We start from the raw sequence: 26,000 nt of genomic DNA on the forward strand, positions 1-26,000 counted from the left end.
ACAGGGCAATACCACGTATGGCAAGTTGGCAACGCTGCATATGTAGGATTATAAATACAATGCCATGGCAGAATGCATTGTCACGATATTGACTGCTTTCGGTATTTTATTACAGTCTATTTCCCATACCCTACGTTTAAATGGCATGATTATATTACGTTGTACAGACGCCTTTACTTTAATTATAATCATAAGGTGAGGGCATAGTTCAATGTGAAAAATATCACCGACAATTGGCAAGTTCACCGTGTGTTATTATAGACTGCACCAAGCGACGCCATATATGTTACTGGCAATTTCAATGTAGACTTTTACCTTAAATTATACATACATAATAGAAGAGCAATACCAGAGAGGAAACAAAGGCTGTAAATTATATTACCTTTAATTATACAAAAATATCTCTTTTGAATAAAGTTTCTGTATTTAAAAAAAAAAAAAACTATCTTCCTGAACACGCCTCACTTTGCCTCTGTGCGTGACGTCATGGCGAAGTCCAGCCCCGTTATCGGTGCCTCTCTGCACTAGGCCTGCGCTTCTTCGCCTCCTACCTGTATGGTCGGATCGGAAGTTGGCCAGCGCCTCAGCGGCCACAGTAGCAGCAACAGAGCCCTCCCCTCTTCTACCACAGGCCCTGGCTCTAAGCAGGCTAGGCCCAGCAGCGGGTTACCTGGTCCTTGCTGGGCCGGGGCCGCCCGTCACTTCTGAGTATTACGGTGGCTCCTGCTAAGCCCGTTCTGTGCAGCGCTCGGTGTTTTTCAGCCGTGTGCCCCGGCTTCCGCCGGTGGGGTCCCCCATTTCTTTGCTAAGGACACGGCATGTCTGCCACTTCTGCTGACATGATTGAGACTCCACCGGTGCTGAACTTTGAGGAGATCGACTACAAGGAGATTGAGGTGGAAGAGGTGAGCCTGAGGGGTGACTGGGTTGAAAAGAGATGTGTAACCTGCTGCTCTACATCTAACATATTACTCCCATGGGCGTCCACTTATAGGGGCAAAGACTTGTACTTCATGCCTATCTTGCCCATGTACATCTGTAATGGCACAGCCCGGGACCCTGAGGGAGAAGTCACTTACCCCACCACATGATCATCAGTGTCAGACTGGGACACCAGGGGCCCAACCAAAAACCTTAGACCAGGGGTCCACTCTCACTGCTATTATTCTTCCTCTTCTCGCTCAACTGCTATTTTTCTAGTCTCTTTTCTTTACATAATATAATACTATCATCTATTATTCCATCTATTTAGTCATTTTGTTCTCACAGAAATAAAGATTGACCATGAAATATGCCAAATGTTTAGCAGCATGAGGGCTCACTGACACCTGGGCCCACTGGGAGTTCTCCTGGTATCCCGGTGGGCCAGTCGACACTGACTCTAGGTAATTACACCTGGTGAAAACATTTTTATTATCATACCTCCTTTGTCTTTGTGTTGTCTGTGAAAATGTTATGTGCTGCTCAGACACTATATGACTTCAAGTATTTCTATAATGTAAATGATACACTTTGTCCCAACTCACTGCAATGTTGCTTCATTCAGTAACTGCTTAGACATCCCACTATGCTGCACAATAAAAACTGCCTAGATAGTATCTCAAAAATTAGTATATTTCTTTTTTTTAAAAAGGTATTGTGTTGCGTTACAAACATGAAGTATAATGTGCAGCACTTTTGAGTAGTTAGGGGCCCCTGAAATAGTGCATTTTGGTGAAGAAAAATACCATAAAACTGTCACCTTGGGCATTCCTCTGGACTTACCAGAACTCTGCTGTAATATGTAAGTGTATAGAATCCCTTTTGGTGTACTTATCTAGATGTGCCAGAAAGAATCCAAGTACAGGTATCTCATTCCAGTGCTCTGACATACACACAATAGATATCACTTGCAAACAGAGATCAGAGCTAATGTACTATTCCATGTTATGAAATAAATATCACAAGCAGTGCTTTCATTTCATGATATTGAATATTTTAAGGTACTAACATTAATTTCAGATAATTTGTTTCTTTCCTAGGGCTGTATTTAAGTCCGATGCCACCCTAGGCACCTGACCTAAACAAGCCCCTACACTGTGCGCATGACATCACTTCCGCCAACCAATTGCCTGCATGATCCCTTTATCTATAATACCCTCATTCATACTGTATGTCTAAACTGCTGGTCTTGCTGTCATTTAACCACCCACAGTCTCAGTATTACCCTGTTGCTTTATCAGCTTTTTACAGAGGGAATTGTGTAATGCACTTTTAGCTTGTATAACCTTCCTCCATACAGTACAGCTAGCTATGTTCAACCCTGTGTTCATTCCAGGAGTCTGACTCTCAACATCTGTTTCATAAAACCTCTATAGATTATACCTTCTTACACTAATAAATGGGTGTGATAAAGGCTGGGTAGTGTCAAGTCTATATAAATATCGCATAGGACTGGCCAGATATGGGATGACTTTGATGTAGTTGGCCATCTTAAATATATTGCAATAAATGGACAAACAATCCCTGTTTTGTTTAAAGGGTAAGGCATTTTTCAGTAGCAGTATGCACAAAATGTCTCTGTCTTAAATATATTGATAATGGGTTGAGTGCTGAGGACTCTTGTAATTGTCTATATGTATTTTGTGGTCACAGCCTCGCTGCACTCCCGCCTAATGGTTTTAAAAACTAGTGGTGAGCACAACTTTCCCTTGTTTATATAAATATCGCACCTAATCCAGCTGCAACCCAATATAACTTGCCATTGTTATCATCTACTGAAGAGGCTAAATTAGTAGATTCCTTCCTAATTCCAGGGAATTTTAGACAACTGAGGTAAAAGAGCATGAGATGATGATTCTAAAACAGATTTTGGTTGCAGATCTGCATGTAACTGGTTTTCTCTCTAAATATTTAATTTCCATGGCTGCCTGCTTGCTATAATTATGAGTTCCCAGACTGAAGGAAACAAGATTCAAATCACTTATATAGTGTAATTAAAGTTAATTTTGCTTGACTAATGTGATAAAATAGAATTTTGAACATTTGTTTTGGGTGACGGGTCCCTTTTAAACCAATACAGACCATCAGGGCCCTTCTAAACTGTGGGGCCGGCCCTTTTACAAAGGCCCAAAGGGAAGAGTTGTCAAAAGGCCAGTTAGGGTGAGATTTGGGAAGGATATTTATTGGCTCTTACATAGGTTCCTATAAGTCCTATGGAGCATAGTAGGACTGACACAGCAGTTATATGTTGTTTCAGTTATATTGTTAGGAACCAAGGAGAAACATAACCAATGTGACCATTTCCTGCTCCATAAGAGCCTTATTCTAACTTCTGTCCCTCCCCCTCTATATGTTATCCCTGCCAAATCCCTAGCCCAATACCCACAATAAAGATACACACAATGACTTTGTGGTTAATCTGTGTAATCCACAGCTTTATTAATAATTAGATAAACTGCGCTTTTTGATCGCAAGGAAGGCAAAAAACCTCTGAAAAGAAAATTATTCATTAGAGGGAAAAATTTCCTTCCTGACCCCTTAAAGGCAATCAGATTTGCTCCCACGATCAATGCTCCACATTGAATCAAGGGAAGCGGATGGGGGGAAGAATATGGTAAGGTAAGGGTCTGCGGTGAAAGGATGAGAAAGAGAAGGGAATATGGCAGCATAAACATTTGCACATTTAAGCGCATGATGAAAGCTGCATTCCTTTCCATTCCATTGGACTCCGAGCAGCCTGCAGACCCCGGCATTTGCAGTCTGAGGGATGGAATGAAAAGGAGTGCAGGGTCTACCAAGTGGCTTAAAGGAGTTCCTGTGTATAACACCATATTTTGGATAAAGGGGAGGAACCACTGGTGGAACTACGGTGGCTGAAAGCACCGCCGTGAAAGTGCAGTGGATGAAAGGGGGCATCACTGGTGGAATTGAGATGCCCCATACTTACTGCTGTTTCCTGAGGATGTGGTGCCTAGACTGAGGTGCATCGGTATTTGGTACCGAGGAAACTGCTGGTGGTGCTGGTATCATGTGCCGTTTGTGAGTTGTTCTGAGGACCATCTGTAAAACCAAACAAGATAACTCGGACTATGTATTTTTTTACCTTAGCAAGTGATATCCCTATAAAATCCTTATACGGGTATGGGACCTGTTATCCAGAATGCTTGGGACCTGGGGTTTTCTGGATAACGGATCTTTCTGTAATTTGGATCTTCATACCTCAAGTCTACTAGAAAATCATGTAAACATTAAACAAACCCAATAGGATGGGTTTTGCTTCCAATAACTCTATCTTAGTTTGAATCAAGTATATGAAACTGTTTTATTATTACAGAGAAAAAGGAAATCCTTTTTAAAAAAAATTGGATTAGTTGAATAAAACGACGTCTATGGGAGATGGACTTTCCATATTTATTGGATAATGGGTTTCCGGATAATAGATCCCACACCTGTAATATTTAGGAGCACATTAAGCACAAATCAGGTGATTAAGCAAAATTAAATGATTGACCAAGTAAAGAAAAGGATGGATTATATACTGCACCTGAATATCTCTCATTGTTTTTAGTCAGTATGGCCTTGTTGATCTTCTCTAGGTCTTGTAGAGGTGTTTCAGATGGGCCTTGATGTATCTGTAGTCCTGGCAGAACTCGTTCTTAAGGTGTAAATTCCATCATTTTGTAATCTTCACACAGTCCTTGGCCATCCACAGATCGTAGAGTGCAAACCTGATGTCATTGGTGATCTTGTCCCTGATGCACTCGAGAGCCCGCGAGTGGATCCTCAAAATCCCTGATCTCAAAGATGTCCAGATCAGACAAGATCCACCGTGAGTGCTAGAAAAATGTAAGAAGCAAGAAAACATTGAGGTCAGGGCACGAACTATGCTAAACCGTGTCAAATTTCTGTTTCATTGTATTTACACAGAAGATATGCCATGTTTTGCATTGGGTTAGCCCCTCCTTTAACCCCTTTCTCAGCAGTCAGAAAATAAAATGAGGAAACCTTTTCATTTATTGGTGAATCCTCTTACTCTGTTTGTTCGTTTTATCCATATTATTAATGCAATAGCAAAATCGATTAATCCAGAGTTTATCACAGAGCTTTTTAACTAGATTATTAACCAAGCATGAGCGTTTTAAAGTCATTAAAATATATGGTACTCTTCCCCTGCACTGGTAAAATTGTGTGGTTGCAGAAGTATTGCTATGGTTTATAGAAACTAGCCTTGTAGCCACGGGGCAGCCATTCAACTGTCAGAGGTTACACAGTGGATATGTAAGCTCTGGGCTTATCTGTTCTAGGAGATGTAACCTATGCAAGTTAGTCTTATTTGAACTTGAATGGCTGCTCATGTGGCAGCTTTTTTTTTTTTTTTTTTTTTTTATATAAGCATAACTTTGCCATTGTTAGAGCAACAGTGCTTGGTGTTACTGTTTCATTAAAGGAGATGAAAATATAAAATCACTTGTGGGGCACAGACCTGGAGTATCTGTATGAGCACCATGGAGTGATCACCTTCTTCATTCTTCAGTGGGCCCTAGTCGTTTCATGCCGAGTAGAGTGAAAAAGTCAGCATTCTACTTTTCGGTTTTTCACTCTACTGGGCACCCTTCATGAAGAAGACAATTGCTTTGTGTCCTTGCTCAGAAGTACCCTGGGCTGATGTAGTTATGCTAACAGGAGCAGTGGCTCAGGGTATCCAGTAAGTGATTTTAATCACTGGGGTGGAGCATAACAGCTGATGCCTAGGTTTGAATTGTCCGCATCTTTATTGCCAAAAAAAGTTGATAAGGCATGTTTTTAGTTGTAGTCCAATAGGTGTCATATTCATGGCTATTCCATTTGATTGTAAAGGGAAAGCAATGTTCCCTAAATTATATTATTCCCCCCCCCCGCCAAAATTATGACGTCTTTACGGTAGTCTTATTTACATTTTATTTGGAGAGTGTGTAATTGTCCCGCAAAGGTATATTCTATTCTGAAGGTTATTCTTACTAACATTGCTTAAAGGAGAAGGAAAGGTTAAAACTAAGTAAGCCTTATCAGAAAGGTCCATCTAAATATTCCAGTAAACCCCCAAAGTAGTGCTGCTCTGAGTCCCCTGTCAAAAGAAACACAGCATTTCTTTCCTTATATTGTGTACACATGGGCTTCTGTATCAAACTTCCTGCCTTCAGCTTAAACCTCATTGCCCTGGGCAAGAGCATGCTCAGTTTGCTTCTCTCCTCTCCTCTCCCCCCACCCCTCCCTTCTCTACTGTAATCTGAGCCCAGAGCAGGGAGAGACTCAGGAGGGAAGTGATGTCACACCATGTTAATCCTGCAGCTCCTATCCTAAACAAACAGAGAGTTTCTAGAGCTTTTTACTCAGGTATGGTAAAACATTCTACAGAATAAATATAGCATTCTAGCTTGCACTATTGCAGCTAATCTATTGGCAATAAAATGCCTCCGTAGCTTTCCTTCTCCTTTAAAGGGATTCTGTCATGATTTTTATGGTGTCGTTTTTTTTTCTAAATTGTACTGTTTACACTGCAAATTCACTCTACAATATAAAATCTCATTCCTGAACGATCAAGTGTAATTTTTTTTTTAGTTGTAATATTGGTGTTTAGGCAGCCATCTCAGGTCATTTTGCCTGGTCATGTGCTTTCAGAAAGAGCCAGAACTTTTGGATGGAACTGCTTTCTGGTAGGCTGTTGTTTTCTCCCACTCAATGTAACTGAACGTGTCTCAGTGTGACCTGGATTTTACTATTGAGTGCTCTTCTTAGATCTACCAGGCAGCTGTTATCTTGTGTTAGGGAGCTGCTATCTGGTTACCTTCCTATTGTTCTGTTATTAGGCTGCTGGGGGGGAGCTGATATCACTCCAACTTCTGGTACAGCAGTAAGGGCAGAGACAGACGAGAAGATTCAGGACAATAAGTCACCCAGGGACAAATCGCCTCTTCTTCGGGCAATTAATCTCCCTGAACTGCCTCCCTGCCAGCTAGAATCTATATCGCCGACAGGATGGCACTCGGAGCGATTCGTTTTCCGAAGTTTCTTCGTAAATATAAAAAAACATATTTGCTCTTTTGAGAAACAGATTTCAATGCAGAAATGTGTTTTGTTTTGTTTTTTTTAAAATGTTTCCCGTGACAGTATCCCTGTCCATCATTCCTGTATGGCTGAAGGTACCATGGTGGATCACTGCCTGTACCAAATTCATTTGTGTGAACAGCTACATGCAAGATACGTTCATGTACAACCATGGGAGTTTTTTATGAAACCATGAAGTGAGTTTCATAGCTTTGACTCATCAGTCATTTTTGTACATACTAATCTGATGCTGCCTGAGGCTAGTGTTGCCACCTGGCCAGTAAAAATGAGACTTGCTGCCAGTGTTATAAATAGGGAACAAAGATAACAGAAATAGTAAGGTTGGTATGTTTTTTCCAGAGAAGGTGGCAACCTTTGCTGAGGCCCAGAATATACAGAGCGCTATGTGTGTATGTATTTTGAAATGCTTTTACTATGACTATTTGCTGAGTGTATCTTTTGCATATTCAAAATTGGAGGGATGTGAATATTGCATTTCTGTTTTCTCTAGCCCAAGGAAGACTAGCCACATATTTGCACATGCATTTAAAATCTACCTGTAAATCATGTATTTATTTTAAGGTGTATTTTGCTATCATTGCCTCTTAGAGCAGTGGCACACAACGCTATTTCAAGAGCCACATTGTTTAGAACCCAAAAACAGCCACACATACACTTGAACGGCCCGACGATTTTCGGACCGTGTGTGGAGTCCCGTCATTTTTCGGAAATAGGTCTTTTGGTCGATCAGACAGGTTAAAAGATTTCTGTTGGCGGCAGGTAATATCTCTGCATGTATTGCTGATCATATCATTTTCAGAGGGAGACTGTCACTAGCTTTTGGCAGACTTAACTTTCGTACGATTGCTGTCAGGGGCAGAACATCGGCTGATCTCTTCTTTTGTACTTTATTTGATCAGATTGGTTAGTCACAGGTCGGGAGATGGGGAAGTCCGATCGTACTCTGATTCGTACAATCGGATCTTTGCGTCTGTGGCCAGCTTTACCCCCTTGGATGTTGCTCTCGTGATCTCAAAGCAGGTGATTATTTTTCAATTCCTGGCTTGGAGGCAAGTTTTGTTGCATAAAAAACAGCTGTACTGCCAAAAAGAGCCTCCTGTAGTCTGCCAGTCCATATAGGAGCTACCAAATAACCAATCACAGCCCTTATTTGGCAACCCAGAAAATTTCAAAATTCTGTTGCTCCCAAAGTTTTAACATTTGAATATGGCTCTTGATGAAAAAGGTTGGGGGATCCCTGATGTAAAGTCGGCTTGGTTACTAAAGATGGCCATACACTGATATCGCCCACTTCAAGGTAGGCATATCGGGGAGAGGTCTCCGTGTATGGCCACTTTAAGAGTACACACTTCTGCACAGAGAGTGGCAGCTTTCTGCATATCATGCTAGATAAATGATCCACCATGAGGTCCCAAACACTGTGTTAGCTGGTTCAGGCTAGTTCTGTTAAAAGCAAAATCTTCATAGTTAAAAGCTAAGTGCCAAAAAAACAGCAGATTGCCCCCATTTTTGCACTTCACACTCTGTCTTCCACTTCATAAATCAGTGGTCCCCAACCTTTTTTGGCCTGGGGACCAGTGTAGAGCCAATTTTTTTTTTTTTCCAAGGACTGGGGGAGGGGGTTGGTGTCCAATTCTGGCATGTCGGCATCGAAATCGGTGTGCCACGTTAATTGTCCCCTAAGCTCGGCAGCCCAGTTCAAGACTGCCTGCGGCCCGGCAGATGGGGACCCCTGTCGTAAATGACCCCATCTGAGGAGTTCCAGGTCAACTGAGCAGAACATCCTATTGTCTATATTGTTAAATGATGTGTCTTATGGATGGAAACCTGTATTAATATACTTAAAGAAACCGTAAAAGCAAAAAAATGTGTTTTTTGAAGTAATAAAAATGAGCAAAGTCAAATAAATCCGCAGCCCAGTGAAAAACCTCTGTATAATTAGCTGCTGTTTATAGATTAAAAAACAACAGCAACAAAATGGGCTGCAGCTGGAGGAGGGTAGTGATTTATTTATACAGACCACTTCTCAGTAGACTATTGTCTTTGCTTATTGGAGCCAAGAAGTGCAATGCAACTTTATTTATTTTTTTAATAGAACAAACCCCACCTGCCAGCCTTAGGTTCCTTCCCGGCTCCGCCCACTACTGTCAAAAGTGCCCCATTTACTTGCTATAATAATGCATAGTGGCAGTGGGTTGAACAGCATCTTTTACTGCTTGATTCCTCTTCCGTCAGAGCTCACCAGCTGGGGAATGCATAGTTAAAGCCAGGTCCAGATTGGCTGTGTATGCTCACTGTCAGCGATATGTTGGAAGAGGATTTAAAGTCCTGAGAGAAGGTGTTAACCAATCCCGCAGTGCAACTCGACTTAGAGCAGATACAAAAGTATATATACAAATAATGTAAATAATACACAAAAGCCATTTCTTTTCTTTGCATTTAAATTTAAGGGGAGATGTAGGAAACTATTTTGAGAACTCGTCTATGTTTTGCCATTAGCCTGGGAGTCCGCTCAGTCATTACATTTGTGTTCAGCAAAACTTCTGTTTTATTATTCATTACCTTGTATGGAGCAGTAAACCAGCATGGGAGATAGGAGGATTATAGATGGCACTCGGTAGTTGGGTTGACTCTCCTAGAGGGGTTTAGAACATTAGCTGGGGCGCTCAGAATGAGGATTAATTCGGATGAGTTTTTGAGGAGATTGCCCGTTTGTACTTCCAGGTACTCCTATTATGCATAAATGCTATTTCTTTCTTAAGAATAAGATTGCACTCAAAAGTATGTTGCAAATGTTAGTCTATATGAAGGTATTTTGGGGGGGGGGGGGTAATGTCACATATATATGACTATTTATAAAACATCTACTACATTTTAGAGCATGGAAATTCTTTTTCTTTCATGACACCCCCCCCCATAATACCTTCATATAGACTAACATTTGCAACATATTTTCCAGTACAATCTTATTATAAAGAAAAAAATAGCATTTATACATAATAGCATGATTGTACAGGTATTGGATCCATTATCCGGAAACCCGTTAGCTCCGAATTACAAAAAGGCCATCTCCAATAGACTCCATTATAATCAAATAATCCAAATTTTTCTAACTAAGACAATTAATCCTTATTGTTCGAATTAAAAAAACTTGAATGTCTGGAAGGCTGCAAACATCACCATCATCCCTGGACCTCTCCCATTGACTTATACAGTAATTAGCCAGGTTTTAGGTGGCCAATAGTTGAATTTGATTTCTTAAAGGGCCAGAGTATGATAAATCTTGAAATTGAAATTAAACCTCATATCGAGTTTGGATCATTCACAATTCGAATATGAGAGTTTTGACAAAAAAAAAATTCTAATTTTCACTTCGACCTAATAAACAGACTGTCTTTGTTAGCTATGCAACTTAAAGGAGAAGGAAAGTCATATCCCACTTTGGGGTGCCAAATATTAGGTTTGCGCCGACTAGGTTGCCTTCCCCTTTAAGTTTAGATTTTGGAAAAACAGTAAAATAAATAATGGAAAGTAATTTAAAAAAACCTTTATTTTTGGGGATCAATCTAAAAACAACTGATTTGAACACCCCTTTACTTTACACCAGTTTTACAGGATAACCCTCGTACGCCCATTTTGCACTTTCCAAGATTGTATGAGTTTTTTCAGGGTTTACTTTTAATATTTTGTAATGCTGAATTATTCACAGCTCCATAGGACATTTGTTGTCAGACTGGTGACTATTTTCCCCATGCTTAAATCCGCTTATGAAATCAGTGCTAATAATTTACTAGTTTTTTATTTGGTCTTTATTTTACAGCCTTTTTATAGTGCAGTTAAGGGGCATGTTATCAGGTTATCTTTCCATAATTTGAATCTTCATACTTTAAGTCTACTGGAAATCATGTAAATATTAATTAAACCCAATAGGCTGGTTTTGCTTCCAATAAGGATTAATTATATCTTAGTTGGGATCTAAATTATTTGATTATAATGAAGTCTATCGGAGATGGCCTTTTCATAATGCGAAACTTTTTGGATAATGGGTTTCTGGATAACGGATCAGATACCTGTAGTTGCCTTTCGCTTCTCCCTCTTCCCAGATTTCAAATAAGGGTCACTGATCCCAGCGGCTAACAACTGTTGCTCTGTGAGGCTACATTGACATTGTTACTTATTACTCTTATTTCTATTTAGGCTCTCCTGTTTCTTTTCAGTCTCTCAATCAAGTCACAACCTGGTTGCTAAAGTAAACTGGACACTAGCAACCAGAATTAACTCCTTATTCACCCCTACTGTACATCTAGATAGGTATGAAAACATAAATTCTTGGGCTTTACTGATGTTTTTCATGGTATCTCCAGTCAAATAGAATTTCAGAAATTACTAGGTGCCATCCCTGTGAAGATATAAAGCAAGTTCTCTGTTTCATATAATGTGAATGTGCTAGTAGGAACACATCCCTAGAATAGTAATAAGAAAATAGCTTTGTAGTACTTGCCTAACTAGACACAGATGGCAGCTGAAGTCTCAGAGGACAGTAAAGGGACATATGTGATCCTCACATAAAACTAAAGTTCTATTTGTCTGTTAAGTAAATTAATGGAAATGTTCAAAAGCTGCATAGATTCCCTAAGGAGTGATCATGTCAAACATATATATGATTTATTTGACAGGGTTATCAGAGTAGTTCATCAAGGAAAGATGTAGTTTATTTTGATTCCAGCACCTTCTTCCACATTCTTCCATGTAATGTATTTTGTGTTGTGCTAGGTCTCTAAGGACAGCAGTTGAAAATTTTGTCCATAAGCTTTTAATGTAGTCATCAGTTGGCTTATAGCCTTATTTGCGTATTTATTTTTTCTTGATTTTGCAGGTGTCTTTCTCTATAGCAGGGGTGCCCAAAAGGTAGATGGGGATCTACCAGTAGACCTTTAGCTGGTGATCAGTAGATCTCAAGACACTGTCAACAAACAGCTTGTCTAAATCACCCTCCTATTTCATGTTTTTCATTTAGATATTTATTAGTTTAAGGTTACATAAGAAATTGTTTGTTAAATATAGCAATATAAATTATTTCATAAATCAATATAATGTTAAAGTAATAGTTTCCATGGAACAGAATGCTAACAATACTATTGTGAATGTAGATCATAATAGAACAGCAAAAAAAGTGCCCCACTTCTGCCGGACGCGCTCCTTTTTATAGACACACATGCCCTGCCCCTTCCATAATGTCACAGTAGGGCAGGCGCAGGTATATAAATAGGAGAACAACGCGGGTTAGAGTCAGGTGCTGGTACTTGGGGGCTGGGTTAGGGTCAGGTGCACAGTGACTGTATTGGCTTACAAAACTGGAAAGGTCCAAACTGCAGCAGATTGGTGGACATAAAACCGTAGAAGATTATTGGCAGTAGCAGTAGTGCATGTGAGAGTTATAGCACATTTTGTACCCTGTAATTTAAAAGCATTATAAAGTATTCTTTAAAAAAAAAAAAATTGTAAGCAAAAACATTTTTTTGCTTTAAACGGGTTGTTCACCTTTGAGATAACTTTTAGTATGATGTAGAGAGTGATATTCTGAGACAATTTGCAATTGCTTTTCATTTTTTATTATTGAAGGTTATTGAGTTATTTAGCTTTTTATTCAGCAGCTCTTCAATTTGCATCTTAATCAATCTGGTAACTAGGGTCCAAATTACCCTAGCAACCATGCATTGATTTCAGTAAGAGAATGGAATATGAATAGGAGAGGCCTCAATAAAAGAATCAGTAATAAAAAGTAACAATAACAATACATTTGTAACCTTACAGAGCATTTGTTTTTTAGAAGGGAGTCAGCGACGCCCATTTGAAAGCTGCAAAGAGTCAGAAGAAAAAGGCAAATGACTATAAAACTATATAAAAAAATAAAAATAAAAACCAATTGAAAAGTTGCTTAGAATTGGTCGTTCTGTAACATAAAAGTTACCTTAAAGGTGATCCACCCCTTTAAATATGTCTTATACATATACTGTGTATGCAATGCTTAAGTAAGGGTAGGACTACACGGGCGATTTTGAAGCAATCCGACAGCTGCACAAAAACGCAGGCGTCAAATCATATGCGACGGAAATAAGGTAAGTGAATGCATTTTCGGATGGCGTTGCAGCGACAGTCGTGTCGGATCAATGCTGCGGCACGATCCGACAATGCATTCACTTACCTTATTTCCGTTGCATCCGATTTGACGCCTGTGTTTTTACGCAGCGCGTCGGATCACTCCAAAATCGTCCGTGTAGTCCTACCCTTACCCTGTGCAATTTTAGAAAAACCATTCTGTGCTTTACCTGACATCTTTACATTAACTTTTTTACGTTTCAGACTTTTAAAGATTTATCAAATTTCAAAGTTGTGGGAATTTTTTTAACTGTAATAAATTCGAATGTACTCACAATTCGAATGGGAGATTATTTATTAAAAAAAAAACTCTTAGGGCTGAACTCCATGGCGCGTTTACGTCCGACTCGTCGCCATGCGATGACACTCACGAGTCGGATGTGAAGAAGATAATGGAACTGTATTTGAAATCGCAAGTACAAACTACATGTATCCATCCGACCAGGACTGCCGTCAGAAATCGCAGGGCCCCATACGACAAAATTTCCTGGGCTACGCCCACCACAAGCCCCACCTACAGGTCCGCCCTCCCCACCATACAGTAAAAAAAAACATTTGTGGCTAGGGCCCCCCCATTAAAAAATATTGGTGGCCGGCCGGGCCCCCCTTACCCTAGGGGCCCCCTACAACTCTCCCCCCTGTCCCCCCCTGATGGCTGCTCTGCATCCGACTGTCAGATAACACAGCGTGCAGCGTTCTATCGAATAGGAACAACTCCGAAAATTTTAATCAAATTCGTATTGCTTTTCCTCCAAAAAAAAAAACCCCTCTAATCTCAGAAAGGCAATTAACATCTTTGAATGGTTCTAAGGACCTCTGCCATCGACTTCTACATGTACTCAGCAGGTTTTAGGTGGTGAATAGTTGAATTAGAAATGTTTCCAAGGTCGAAGTGCGATAAATCTCACATTCTAATTCAAATTCCAGTTGGTGGTTTTAAATTAGAAATTGTGAGTTTTGACCAGAAAAATTTAAAATCTGCCCCAAGTGTGCATCATAATTTATTGCCACAAAGTTGCATTTCTTTTTTAGAAGTCAAAAGGCAACAGCCATGCTAATGTTGAGTAAAAAACATATTGTACTTGTAATAAACATTGTACTTATTTTAACGATTCTTCAAAATGTTTCTTGTAATAGGTAGTAGGAAGAGGAACCTTTGGTGTTGTCTGCAAAGCCAAATGGCGAGGAAAAGATGTCGCAATCAAACAAATTGAAAGTGAATCTGAGAGGAAAGCCTTTATTGTTGAGGTATGACTTTCGTTCTTTAATATGGACCAATTTTTTTTTACAATGATCTTAAGTCCGCACATTTGCAGCTTTTTATGTAAGGTGAAACAGTGTGCTGTTGACTCGAGTAGTGTCTTTTTGTGTAATAACATGTTTTGTTACTTGTGCAAAATCACCTCTCGTGCAGGACACCCAAAAATTTTGTGTTGAAAAAAAATTCACCAATTAAATTTGATTTAAGAAAACCATATACCATTCCCCTTAAAAGGCCAATGGTCCTTTAAAAAATGCAAAATTCCTCATTATTGCCCCTAAAAAACAGTTTACCATAGATTTATAATGCCACCTTTTCTCTCATCTTTTTTTTTTTTTCTTCTTCTGTGGTGGCTATGAGTACCAGGAATCCATGCAGGTGTCTCCTATGTAGCCACACCCTTATATGGGTGGTTCATCTATAATTTTTAGTATGTTATACAACTGCCAATTCTAAGCAACTTTTCACATGGCCTTCATTATTTACTTGCTTTAGTTTTTTAATGATTTGCCTTTTTCTTCTGACTCTTCCCAGCTTTCAATTGGGGGTCACTGACCAACTGGCTCCACATGTATTGCTATTAATTCTTTGTATTACTCCACTTTCTATTCAAGTTAAAGTTGAACAACCCCTTTTAAGTTGACTTGAAATATTCAAAGTGATGCTGATTGTAGTTGGTCCCATAGCCTTTCTAGTGCCCAGTTAGACAGATCTGTAGCTCGCTGCACTGATTTTCCCCCCAGCATAATTTTTTTTTTAAAAGTTTGTTTAGTTCAATAGAGAATTCCACTTCAAGTTAATTTCCCATAAGTCTAGGGGGCAGCATGGGGCGGAAATAATAATTTGATGACATCGTTTTCGGTTTGCAGCACCATCACTTCCTGATTGATGGTGGTTGGCTGGTTGCAGATAAGGCAGTTGTCGGTCCTTGTCGGGTAGCGTATCAAAGTGGGTAAACATGCGATTTGCGGTTCAGGTTGCGGGTCCGGGTATTAGAAATTGGTTCCGCGCAGGACTCTATCTGGAACATTTGTCTCTGCTCCAGTGAGAACACACGCAGCGGATTTCACTGAAGACCCACAAGGCTTTGCATTTTGGGCTGAAATCCACCGAGTGTGTTTATGCCAAAGCAAGGGTTCCAGATATAAGAAAAGAGAAGGAGGCTACAGTTTGCAGTGAGGGGGCTGAAATCGGCCTGCTAATTTCGGCCCATGTGGCCCAAGCTTAATGGGTCTTGTCAGATGACTCCATTGTTGAGTTTTTACAATAGAGTATCATGAAACCTGGCTTTCCCACTGTCAAATGCATTAAAGGGGTACTGTCATGGGAAAAATTGTTTTTTTTCAAAATTAATCCGTTAATAGTGCTGCTCCAGCAGAATTCTGCACTGAAATCCATTTCTCAAAAGAGCAGATTTTTTTGTATATTCAATTTTGAAATCTGACATGGGGCTAGACATATAGTAAATTTCCCAGCTGCCCCAAGTCATGTGACTTGTGCTCTGATAAACTTCAATCACTCTTTACTGCTGTACTGCAAGTAAAGGTAAAGATACACAGGGCGATAAAAGCTGCCGACAGACCGAGTCGGCCGCTTATTGGCCTGTGTATGGCCCCCCGACGGGCTTCCCCGATCGAGATCTGGCCGAAAGTCGGCCAAATCTCGATCGGATGGAACTAAAAATTCCCGTCTGATCGCAGCCGCATCTGTTCGTTGATGCGGTCCTGCGATCCGACCGCCCGTTACCATTCGTTAGGATCCGATCGTTGGGCCCTAGGGCCCACGATCGGATCAGCCCAATATTGCCCACCTCAAAGTGGGCATATTAGAGAGAGATCCGCTCGTTTGTCGACATCGCCAGTGCAGACATCGCCAAACGAGCGAATCTCTCCGTGTATGGCCACCTTTAGAGTGATATCACCCCCTCCCTTTTTCCCCCCAGCAGCCAAACAAAAGAACAATGGGAAGGTAACCAGATAGCAGCTCCCTAACACAAGATAACAGGTGCCTGGTAGATCTAAGAACAGCACTCAATAGTAAAAACCCATGTCCCACACATTGTTACATTGAGAAGGAAAAACAGCGGCCTGCCAGAAAGCATTTCTCTCCTAAAATGCAGGCACAAGTCACATGACTGAGGGCAGCTGGGAAATTGACAAAATGTCCAGCCCCATGTCAGATTTCAAAATTGAATATAAAAAAATCCGTTTGCTCTTTTGATAAATGTATTTCAGTGCAGAATTCTGCTGGAGTAGCACTATTAACTGATGCGTTTTGAAAAAAATATGTTTTCCGACTACCGGATCCTTTTAAGCTTTACAAAACACACTGTGGAGCACTTGGCTAGGAGAACTGACATGTTGCTTGCCTTAGCTAGTACCAGAACAAGCAGTAAGACATTTTTTCATTCACCAAAAAATGCAAATACAGTACAACCCCTATATTAAATTTTTAGGGGACCAGGAAAAAAAAGGTGTAATGAGAGTAAATGCAGTATGTATTATACATTTTTGGGGCCATAAAAACATGTAAAGTGAGGGAAAGCTTAAAATACAGGGATGTAAAATTTAGCTTTCAGTGTATGTAGATAATGTTTAATCTGTTGTTAATATCAGAACAACTTATCTACGGATGCTAACTCTGACATGTAAAGCATAAACTCCAACAGCAGTTGGCCTTGCCTAGCAAATTTTTGCTTGGGAATCTTAAAAATTGAGTTGTGCATATTTGACATTTTCTCCTGTTTTGTATAACCTGTGTAAATGTATATAAAACTTTTTAAGACTGAATAAATATTAGAAATTTTGTTTCACTGTAATTTAAGAATTACTTGGTTATGTAAGAACTTCCTCTAAAATTTAGAACAGGCTTAGTGAGATATTTAAATTATTTTTGTTGCTGACTTAATTTTGTTAATTTCAGCTGCGACAGTTGTCTCGTGTCAACCATCCAAATATTGTCAAGTTGTATGGAGCCTGTTTAAATCCAGTAAGTTAATTTGCATGTGGGAGAAATGTAAGAACACTTCTTAGAATACAGGGAAGTAACAAGGAAGTTATTTCTGGTGAGTTAAAAAAGCCCCAAAGTATGGGCTCTGCGCACAATATGCAACTGACTGAGCAGGTGAAACCTTGAATAAATACTAGTGCTTAGGTTATTTAAAACTTAAGTGTTTGGGTTTTGATCTTAAAGGAGAACTAAAGCTAAAGATGAACTAAAAAATTAGGGCAAAACTTAAAGAAAAGTAAAGATCTATGTCTCTAAAGATGCCCAGTCACTCCCCATTTCCTTTTCTGCTGATTCACTGCACATGCTCTGTGCTTCTGTCACTTAGTGAGCTTAGGGACCGACGTTCAGATTATTGGTAAGTGGCAGCTGAGAAACCAGCACAATTGGCATCAAAATGTAATAATTAGTCCTGTAACGTCAGCTTCTATGACAGACAGACCTTATTTTCTGCTTAAAGATTTGCAACAACCCGTCACTGGGCTTTGAGCTGCTATTTATTAAAATCTGAAAATGTATTATTTTATAAAAAACACTTTGACCAAACCCCCATCCACATTTTTACCGTATCTATCAATAAATTATAATAATAATTAAATAATAAAATGCCCAAGATGAGAAAGAAAGGGAACTTCTAAGGATAGCTTCAAATATATGGGTACTTAATGTTGTGAAGTTGCTAAATTTTTGGGCTAGTGCTGTATGCCCTGTGTATGTAAGTTTTTACTTCTCCTTTAAAGAGGTAGTGTACCGGCCTCTCAGTTTAACTTGAGTTTATTGAATAGGGCACACATTTTGCCTATTTAATTACTGAAATGCGGTGCTTTTTATTTCTTGAGCCAAAGAGGGCAAACGGCAAACATTTAACTTCATGTTTGATATAAGTAGATAATTAGATTGCTACTGCACATTTAAAAAGCGCCCGGCATAATGGACTCATGCTTTTTTGTCAAAACAGAGGGTGAAGGGTGTGGCTTGTTTACTAGTTATCTAAGTATATACCTTGCAAGGATCAAACATGGACTAACTTCAATTTCCCAGTTTGTCCTGTTTGGATCAATAAATAACGAAAAAGTACTTTGTATATTTCCGGGTATATTTCTAGATATATATTGTTTTCTGTTAATAAACTAATACTTATTTTTATATTTTAGGTATGTTTAGTAATGGAATATGCAGAAGGAGGTTCATTGTACAATGGTAAGATCACATGCCTTTGTATGATCACCAATGTAATAAGACAAGTCAAATTGTAATATATACTGCTGCAAGATAAAGCAAACTCCTATGAGACATAAGACTCGTGTGCATTTGGTTCTGTTAGATAACATATGACTTCTTCCCAGTATTAAGAGATATTGGATGTTTAGATCATATGCATGAACGTGGCATCAGGTTACTGACATTTGGGACACTTGGCTTCTGGGTCCATTTGAAATGTTCAACGTTTTCTTGTAGTAATATACATTGGTGTATACTTAAGGTTGAATTAACCTGGCTCTGATAACGATTAGAAAGTTGTGCAATCCAAGTGTTGTTTCTTTCCGGTCATCCATGTCCAGTGATGGCAAAAATTACTTTTTCTTTTCCCTTGGGCTTTGTTGAATGGGCCACGAGACCAGGTTTCTTTTCCTTGAGTCCCAGAGGGTATCCTGAAATCTAGGAGTATCGTAAATGATCTCTAGGTAGAATTATACTTTAATTGAAAATGCCCAAAATGTTGACAATTTTGCTAGTTTGGCGAGTGTATAAGTCAGTCAAGTGTGAATTTTTTGATCCACCAGTATGTCTTTCAAGGGCATTATTCGCAATTGGAGCCAGTAAAAGCCTTGGAGGTCCCCCAAGTGGTGTTTATTAGAGTTCCCCCAAAACAGTGGAGAATAGAGTTGAATTATTTTATAAAATTTCAGGTGGTTTTTCATGCAAGAAGATAGTTCGGTGTTCCTGAGAAGATTCATAGGAGAGTGGCATTAGGGTTCTCCACATCTGGACATGGGTGTCCACATATAGGGGCAAGGGGGGGGACACTGCCCCCCTCTGGACTTGTATATCTTGCCCATGTGCATCTGTAATGGCACAGCCCGGGACCCTGAGGTAGAAGGCACTTAACCCACCACACGATCATCAGTGTCAGACTGGGACACCAGGGGCCCACCCAAAAACCTTAGACCAGGGGCCAACTCTCGGTACTATTATTCTTCCTCTCCTCGCTCAACCACTTTTCTCCTAGTCTCTTTTCTTTACATAATATAATACTATCATCTTTGTTCTCATAGAAATAAAGAATGACCGTGAAATATGCTAAATGTTTAGCAGCATGAGGGCCCACTGACACCTGGGGCCCACTGGGAGTTCTCCTGGTATCCCGGTGGGCCAGTCAACACTGACTCTACACCTGGTGAAAACGTTTTTATTAACATACCTCCTTTGTCTTTGTGTTGTCTGTGAAAATGTTATGTGCTCAGACACCATATTTATATAACGTAAATGATACACTTTGTCCCAACTCACTGCAATGTTGCTTCATTCAGTAACTGCTTAGACATCCCACTATGCTGCACAATAAAAACGGCCTAGATAGTATCTCAAAAATGAGTATATTGCTTTTTTTTTTTTTTTTTTTTAAGGTATTGTGTTGAGTTACAAACATAAAGTATAATGTGCAGCACTTTTGAGTAGTTAGGGGCCCCTGAAATGGTGCATTTTGGTGAAGAGAAATACCATAAATCTGTCATCTTGGGCATTCCTCTGGGCTTACCAGAACTCTGCTGTAATATGTAAGTGTATAGAATCCCTTTTGGTGTACTTATCTAGATGAGCCAGAAAGAATCCAAGTACAGGTATCTCATTCCAGTGCTCTGACATACACACAATAGGCTTAACTTGTTCGAAAGTGTAGCCACATTAACAATAGATATCACTTGCAAACAGAGATCAGAGCTAATGTACTATTCCATGTTCTGAAATAAATACCACAAGCAGTGCTGTTGGTTCCCTTTACTACTCGTAAAGATGTCATTATATTTATTTTAAGGTACTAACATTTAATTTCAGATAATTTGTTTCTCTCCTAGGGCTGTATTTAAGTCCGATGCCACCCTAGGCACCTGACCTAAACACATCCCCTTACACTGTGTGCATGACATCACTTCTGCCAACCAATTGCATGCATGATCCCTTTATCTATAATACCCTCATTCATACTGTATGTCTAAACTGCTGGTCTTGCTGTCATTTAACCACCCACAGTCTCAGTATTACCCTGTTGCTTTATCAGCTTTTTACAGAGGGAATTGTGTAATGCACTTTTAGCTTGTATAACCTTCCTCCATAAAGTACAGCTGGCTATGTTCAACCCTGTGTTCATTCCAGGAGTCTGATTCTCAACATCTGTTTCATAAAACCTCTAGATTATACCTTCTTACACTAATAAATGGGTGTGATAAAGGCAGGGCAGTGTCGAGTCTATATAAATATCCCACCTAATCCAGCTGCAACTCAGTATAACTTGCCTTTGTTATCATCTACTGAAGAGGCTAAATTACTAGATTCCTTCCTAATTCCAGGGAATTTTAGACAACTAAGGTAAAAGAGCATTAGATGATGATTCTAAAATAGAATTTGGTTGCAGATCTGCATGTAACTGGTTTTCTCTCTAAATATTCAATTTCCATGGCTTCCTTAAACCAACACAGACCATCAGGGCCCTTCTAAACTGTGGGGCCGGCCCTTTTACAAAGGCCCAAAGGGAAGAGTTGTCCAAAGGCCAGTTAGGGTGAGATTTGGGAAGGATGTTTATTGGCTCTCCGTATTACATAGGTTCCTATACGTCCTATGGAGGATAGTAGGACTGACACAGCAGTTATATGTTGTTTCAGTTATATTGTTAGGAACCAAGGAGAAACATAACCAATGTGACCATTTCCTGCTCCATAAGAGCCTTATTCTAACTTCTCTACCTCCCCCTCTATATGTTATCCCTGCCAAAACCCTTGCCCAATACCCAGAATAAAGATAGACACAATGACTTTGTGGTTAATCGGTGTAATCCACAGCTTTATTAATAATTAGATAAACTGTGCTTTTTGATCGCAAGGAAGACAAAAAACCTCTGAAAAGCGAATTTCCTTCACTAGAGGGAAAAATTCCTTCCTGACCCCTTAAAGGCGATCGGATTTGCTCCCACGATCAATGCGCCACATTGAATCAAGGGAAGCGAAGGGGGGGGTGAATATGGTAAGGTAAGGGACTGCGGTGAAAGGATGAGAAAGAGAATGGAATATGGCAGCATAAACATGGGCACATTTAAGCCGCATGATGAATGCTGCATTCCTTTCCATTCCATTGGACCCCGGCATTTACAGTCTGAGGCATGGAATGAAAAGGAATGCAGAGTCTACCAAGTGGCTTAAAGGAGTTCCTGTATATAACACCATATTTTGGATAAAGGGGAGGAACCACTGGTGGAACTACGGTGGCTGAAAGCACCGCTGGTGAAAGTGCAGTGGATGAAAGGGGACATCACTGGTGGAATTGAGATGCCCCATACTTACTGCTGTTTCCTGAGGATGTGGTGCCTAGACTGAGGTGCATCGGTATTTGGTACCAAGAAAACTGCTGGTGGTGCTGGTATCATATGCCGTTTGTGAGTTGTTCCGAGGACCATCTGTAAAACCAAACAAGATAACTCAGACTATGTATTTTTTTACCTTAGCAAGTGATATCCCTGTAAAATCCTTATACGGGTATGGGACCTCTTATCCAGAATGCTTGGGACCTGGGGTTTTTTGGATGACGGATCTTTCTGTAATTTGGATCTTCATACCTCAAGTCTACTAGAAAATCATGTAAACATTAAATAAACCCAATAGGATGTTTTTGCTTCCAATAACTATATCTTAGTTTGAATCTAGTACATGAAACTGTTTTATTACTACAGAGAAAAAGGAAATCATTTTTAAAAAATTGGATTAGTTGTATAAAATGAAGTCTATGGGAGATGGACTTTCCGTAATTCGGAGCTTCTTGGATAATTGGTTTCCGGATAACGGATCCCACACCTGTAATATTTAGGAGCACATTAAGCACAAATCAGGTGATTAAGCAAGTGTGGGAAAGAAAAGGATGGATTATATACTGCACCTGAATATCTCTCATTGTTCTTAATCAGTATGGCCTTGTTGATCTTCTCTAGTTCTTTGTAGAGGTGTTTCAGGTGGGCCTTGATGTATCTGTAGTCCTGCCAGAACTCGTTCTTAAGGTGTTATTTCCACCATTTTGTAATCTCCATACAGTCCTTGGCCATCCACAGATCGTAGAGTGCAAACCTGATGTCATTGGTGATCTTGTCCCTGATGCACTCGAGATAAGGGCCCGCGAGTGGATCCTCAAAATCCCTGATCTCAAAGATGTCCAGATCAGACGAGATCCACCGTGAGTGCTAGAAAAATGTAAGAAGCAAGAAAACATTGAGGTCAGGGCACACACTATGCTAAACTCTGTCAAATTTCTGTTTCATCGTATTTACACAGAAGATATGCCATGTTTAGCATTGGGTTAGCCCCTCCTTTAACCCCTTGGATACGTTTCTCAGCAGTCAGAAAATAAAATGAGGAAATTAGCTGTGAGCACCTTTACCTTTTCATAGCGCCACTGGTAGTAAAGCCTGCTATTTGCACTCATGCCCATCTTTGAAGTTCCTGTAATATAAAATAGAGATTTGGGAAGGTAAGAGTTAACGTAAAGATGTAAGACCCCCAAATAAACACAATAAAGAGGTAAAAACAGCAGCATATTTACACCTTATTTAATAAGAACCCTTTTCATTCAGAAACTATGGTTTTAATATGGTTCCAATTAGAAACAAATGCTTACTTATGTATATAGAATGCCCCTCCCCACCAGCTCCCCATGTCCCCATTTTAAGACAATACCATCCCATTTTATTTGGTCCACAAATCAGCCCATTATTTCTGTCAGGGTCCTACTTTCCTCTTGATCAGCAGTTAAACAAAAAGGTAGAACTTGATGGATGTGTGTCTTTTTTCAGCCTCATCTGCTGTGTAATACATATTACAGATGGGAACAGGGCCGCCATTAGAAATCAAGGGGCCCCCTGCGCCCCGCCCACACTTGCGCCCGAGCCCCACCCCAAATCCCACCCACTCCACATCACAGTTAAAAGACCACACAGACATCAGCGCTAAAAAAGTAAACCCCCCCCCCCCCCACACACTCACATTTTATAAAAAGCTATTGATGGTCAGGGCCCCCTTATAAGTTTAAAAAAAAAAAAAAACATTGGTGTCTGGGCCCCCCATAAAAGTTTTTTTTTTTTTTTTTTTTTTTTTTTTTAAAAAGCATTGGTGCTAGGGCCCCCTTTACAAGTAAAAAAAAAATGGTGTTACCAAATAATATTTTTTAAAAAAAACATTGGGGGCAGGGGCCTATAAAATATTAAAATAATACATTGGTGGCCAGGGGATTAAAAAGAACAAAACACAAATTGGTGTTCAGTAAGATAGAACTCATGGCTTCAGGACTTCAAATTCGCCTCCTTTCGTGACTTTGGGTCTTTTCGCCACTTCAGGACATCTATTTCGGCTGGTTTCGTGACTTCAGATCTTTTCGGGACTTCGGCTATTTTCCTAGCTTTGGGTCTTTTCGCCACATCGGTAGTTTGGCTTCGGCTGTTTTTTTGTGACTTCGGGTCCTTTGGCTGTTCGGCTTTTCATCACTTCCGCATTTCAGCTGTTCGGGACTTGAAAAATGTACGTGCGGCTCGGGCACTCTCAAGGGGGGCCCGGCTCTTTCAAAAGTGCACCACTGCTGGGTCCCCCTTCATGCCCGGGCACTTGTCCCCCCTGTCCCTCCCTGATGGTGGCCCTGGATGGGAAAATGCAGGACACTTACCTTCCTCCAAATAATCCACAATGGGTTGGGCAAGTTGTTCTTCTGCTCCTGATGAAAGTTGATAGTCTTTAAAAAGACTTTTGTGTTTCTTCTTTATCTCCTTCTGCTCCTGGGAATCGCTGAGAATCACTAGGAATCGCTCGTATTTCACTTTATGGGGAGAGAAAGAGAGAGAAAAGATTATTAACTGAACCCTCTCTGCCATATATATCTGTATATACTGGATGTCCCTTAATAGCTCAATACTGCGCTACTGACTATGGTTGTGCTTTATAAAAAAACCAGTAACACCAATCCGCAGCAACTTTAATAGAATGAAGGAGCTGATTGGGAGAGAGAATTAATTTGTGCAATCAAGGGCCCTAGACACCCCCGCTAACCAAGGTTGGGTTAAATGAAAATAGTTAAATGAACACTTGGAATCACCCTCATTCATTTCTATGCAAATTGCTTTCACCAGGGCTCAATTAAATTTAGAAATGAACGGGAGTGATCATTTGGGAGTGAGCATTTGGTTGGCCATACACTGAACTGGAAATCACATGGGGACAAAACATCCCAAATCCCCCTCTGTGCCATTACTGTAAAGCTGTATGTTACTGGCAGGGTGTTATAGGGGCAGAAGACACTGGTTCCCATTAGAGGCCCGGGTGAGTAATGGGCCCACTGAGGCTTTTCATAACCAGTCAAGCTCTGATCAGTGCCCCTGCACTCATAACACAAGGCACCCTAATTCTAGGCATGTAACTTTTGTTCTGGTTTGTGCTACTTGTCTTTCTTCTCAGGTCCTCTATTACCGATCATCTACTCTATTGCTGAGGCCACTGCGATAAATGATGAGTGGGACAGTTGGCAGTTGACATTAACAGCTAAATAGCAGCAGAGTAAATGGTCTAACACTTCAAAAGCTGTAACAAGTAAACAAGAAATACCAAACACACTATATTCTATAATTACAAGTCAGCCACAGGGGGTGCAGGGAATTGTAGTTAAGGCACAGCTAGATAAGCACAGGTTTAGAGTCAGTGGGACAGTTCTCATATTGTCTCACTCCCCTTAGCAATGGCACACAGGCAGATTTTGGGTACGTTGGCACCCACAAGTTTTAATAGTTTGGGAAGGTGCAGGGCTGCCACCAGAAACCATTCTCAAGGCCCCATGATTATTTGTCTCCTTCCTTGTAGTTGTACCCCCTGATGGTTTGTCACCAAAAATGACCCCCCCCCCTTTTCCAATGAAATTGGAAAGGATGGAACTGGAAAGACAAACTGACATCTCCAATGGACAATTTCATGACAAGCACCTTCCCAGACAATTACGATAGCAGGCAATGGTGGGGCAATTTTGGGAGCTTTGACTCTAGACTAAAGTCCAGACTGGGATTTTTACAGCACCCCCTTTGGCATTTGCCAGAACCCACAGATTGCTAATCCGGGCCTGGCTCTAGTCCCCAGAACTACTATAAATCATGGAAGCCACACTGCCCAAACTATCCCCTTGTATCATTGACTTTATGCCCCCCCCATATAGTCTGCTCCACTTACCTCTGAATCCAGAAATGAAATGCCTGTCACTT

The 26,000-nt window shown here is 40.3% G+C and overlaps 1 protein-coding gene across 6 annotated transcripts in view; it reads left to right on the top strand.

Moving 5' to 3' along the window:
• Positions 1-481: 481 nt before the first annotated feature.
• map3k7.S (mitogen-activated protein kinase kinase kinase 7 S homeolog) overlaps positions 482-26,000 on the top strand; it is a 60,393-nt gene continuing 34,874 nt past the window's right edge. For 2 of the 6 annotated variants that reach the window (XM_041563898.1, XM_041563899.1), the window contains exons 1-4: positions 482-905; positions 14,383-14,493; positions 17,429-17,494; positions 18,667-18,712. In XM_041563898.1, the coding sequence (XP_041419832.1) occupies positions 819-905; positions 14,383-14,493; positions 17,429-17,494; positions 18,667-18,712 (310 nt within the window). In that variant the 5' untranslated portion in view covers positions 482-818. 6 annotated transcript variants of the gene reach the window in all.

The sequence above is a fragment of the Xenopus laevis genome, chromosome 5S, assembly GCF_017654675.1.
Source record: "Xenopus laevis strain J_2021 chromosome 5S, Xenopus_laevis_v10.1, whole genome shotgun sequence".
Classification (NCBI taxonomy): domain Eukaryota; kingdom Metazoa; phylum Chordata; class Amphibia; order Anura; family Pipidae; genus Xenopus; species Xenopus laevis.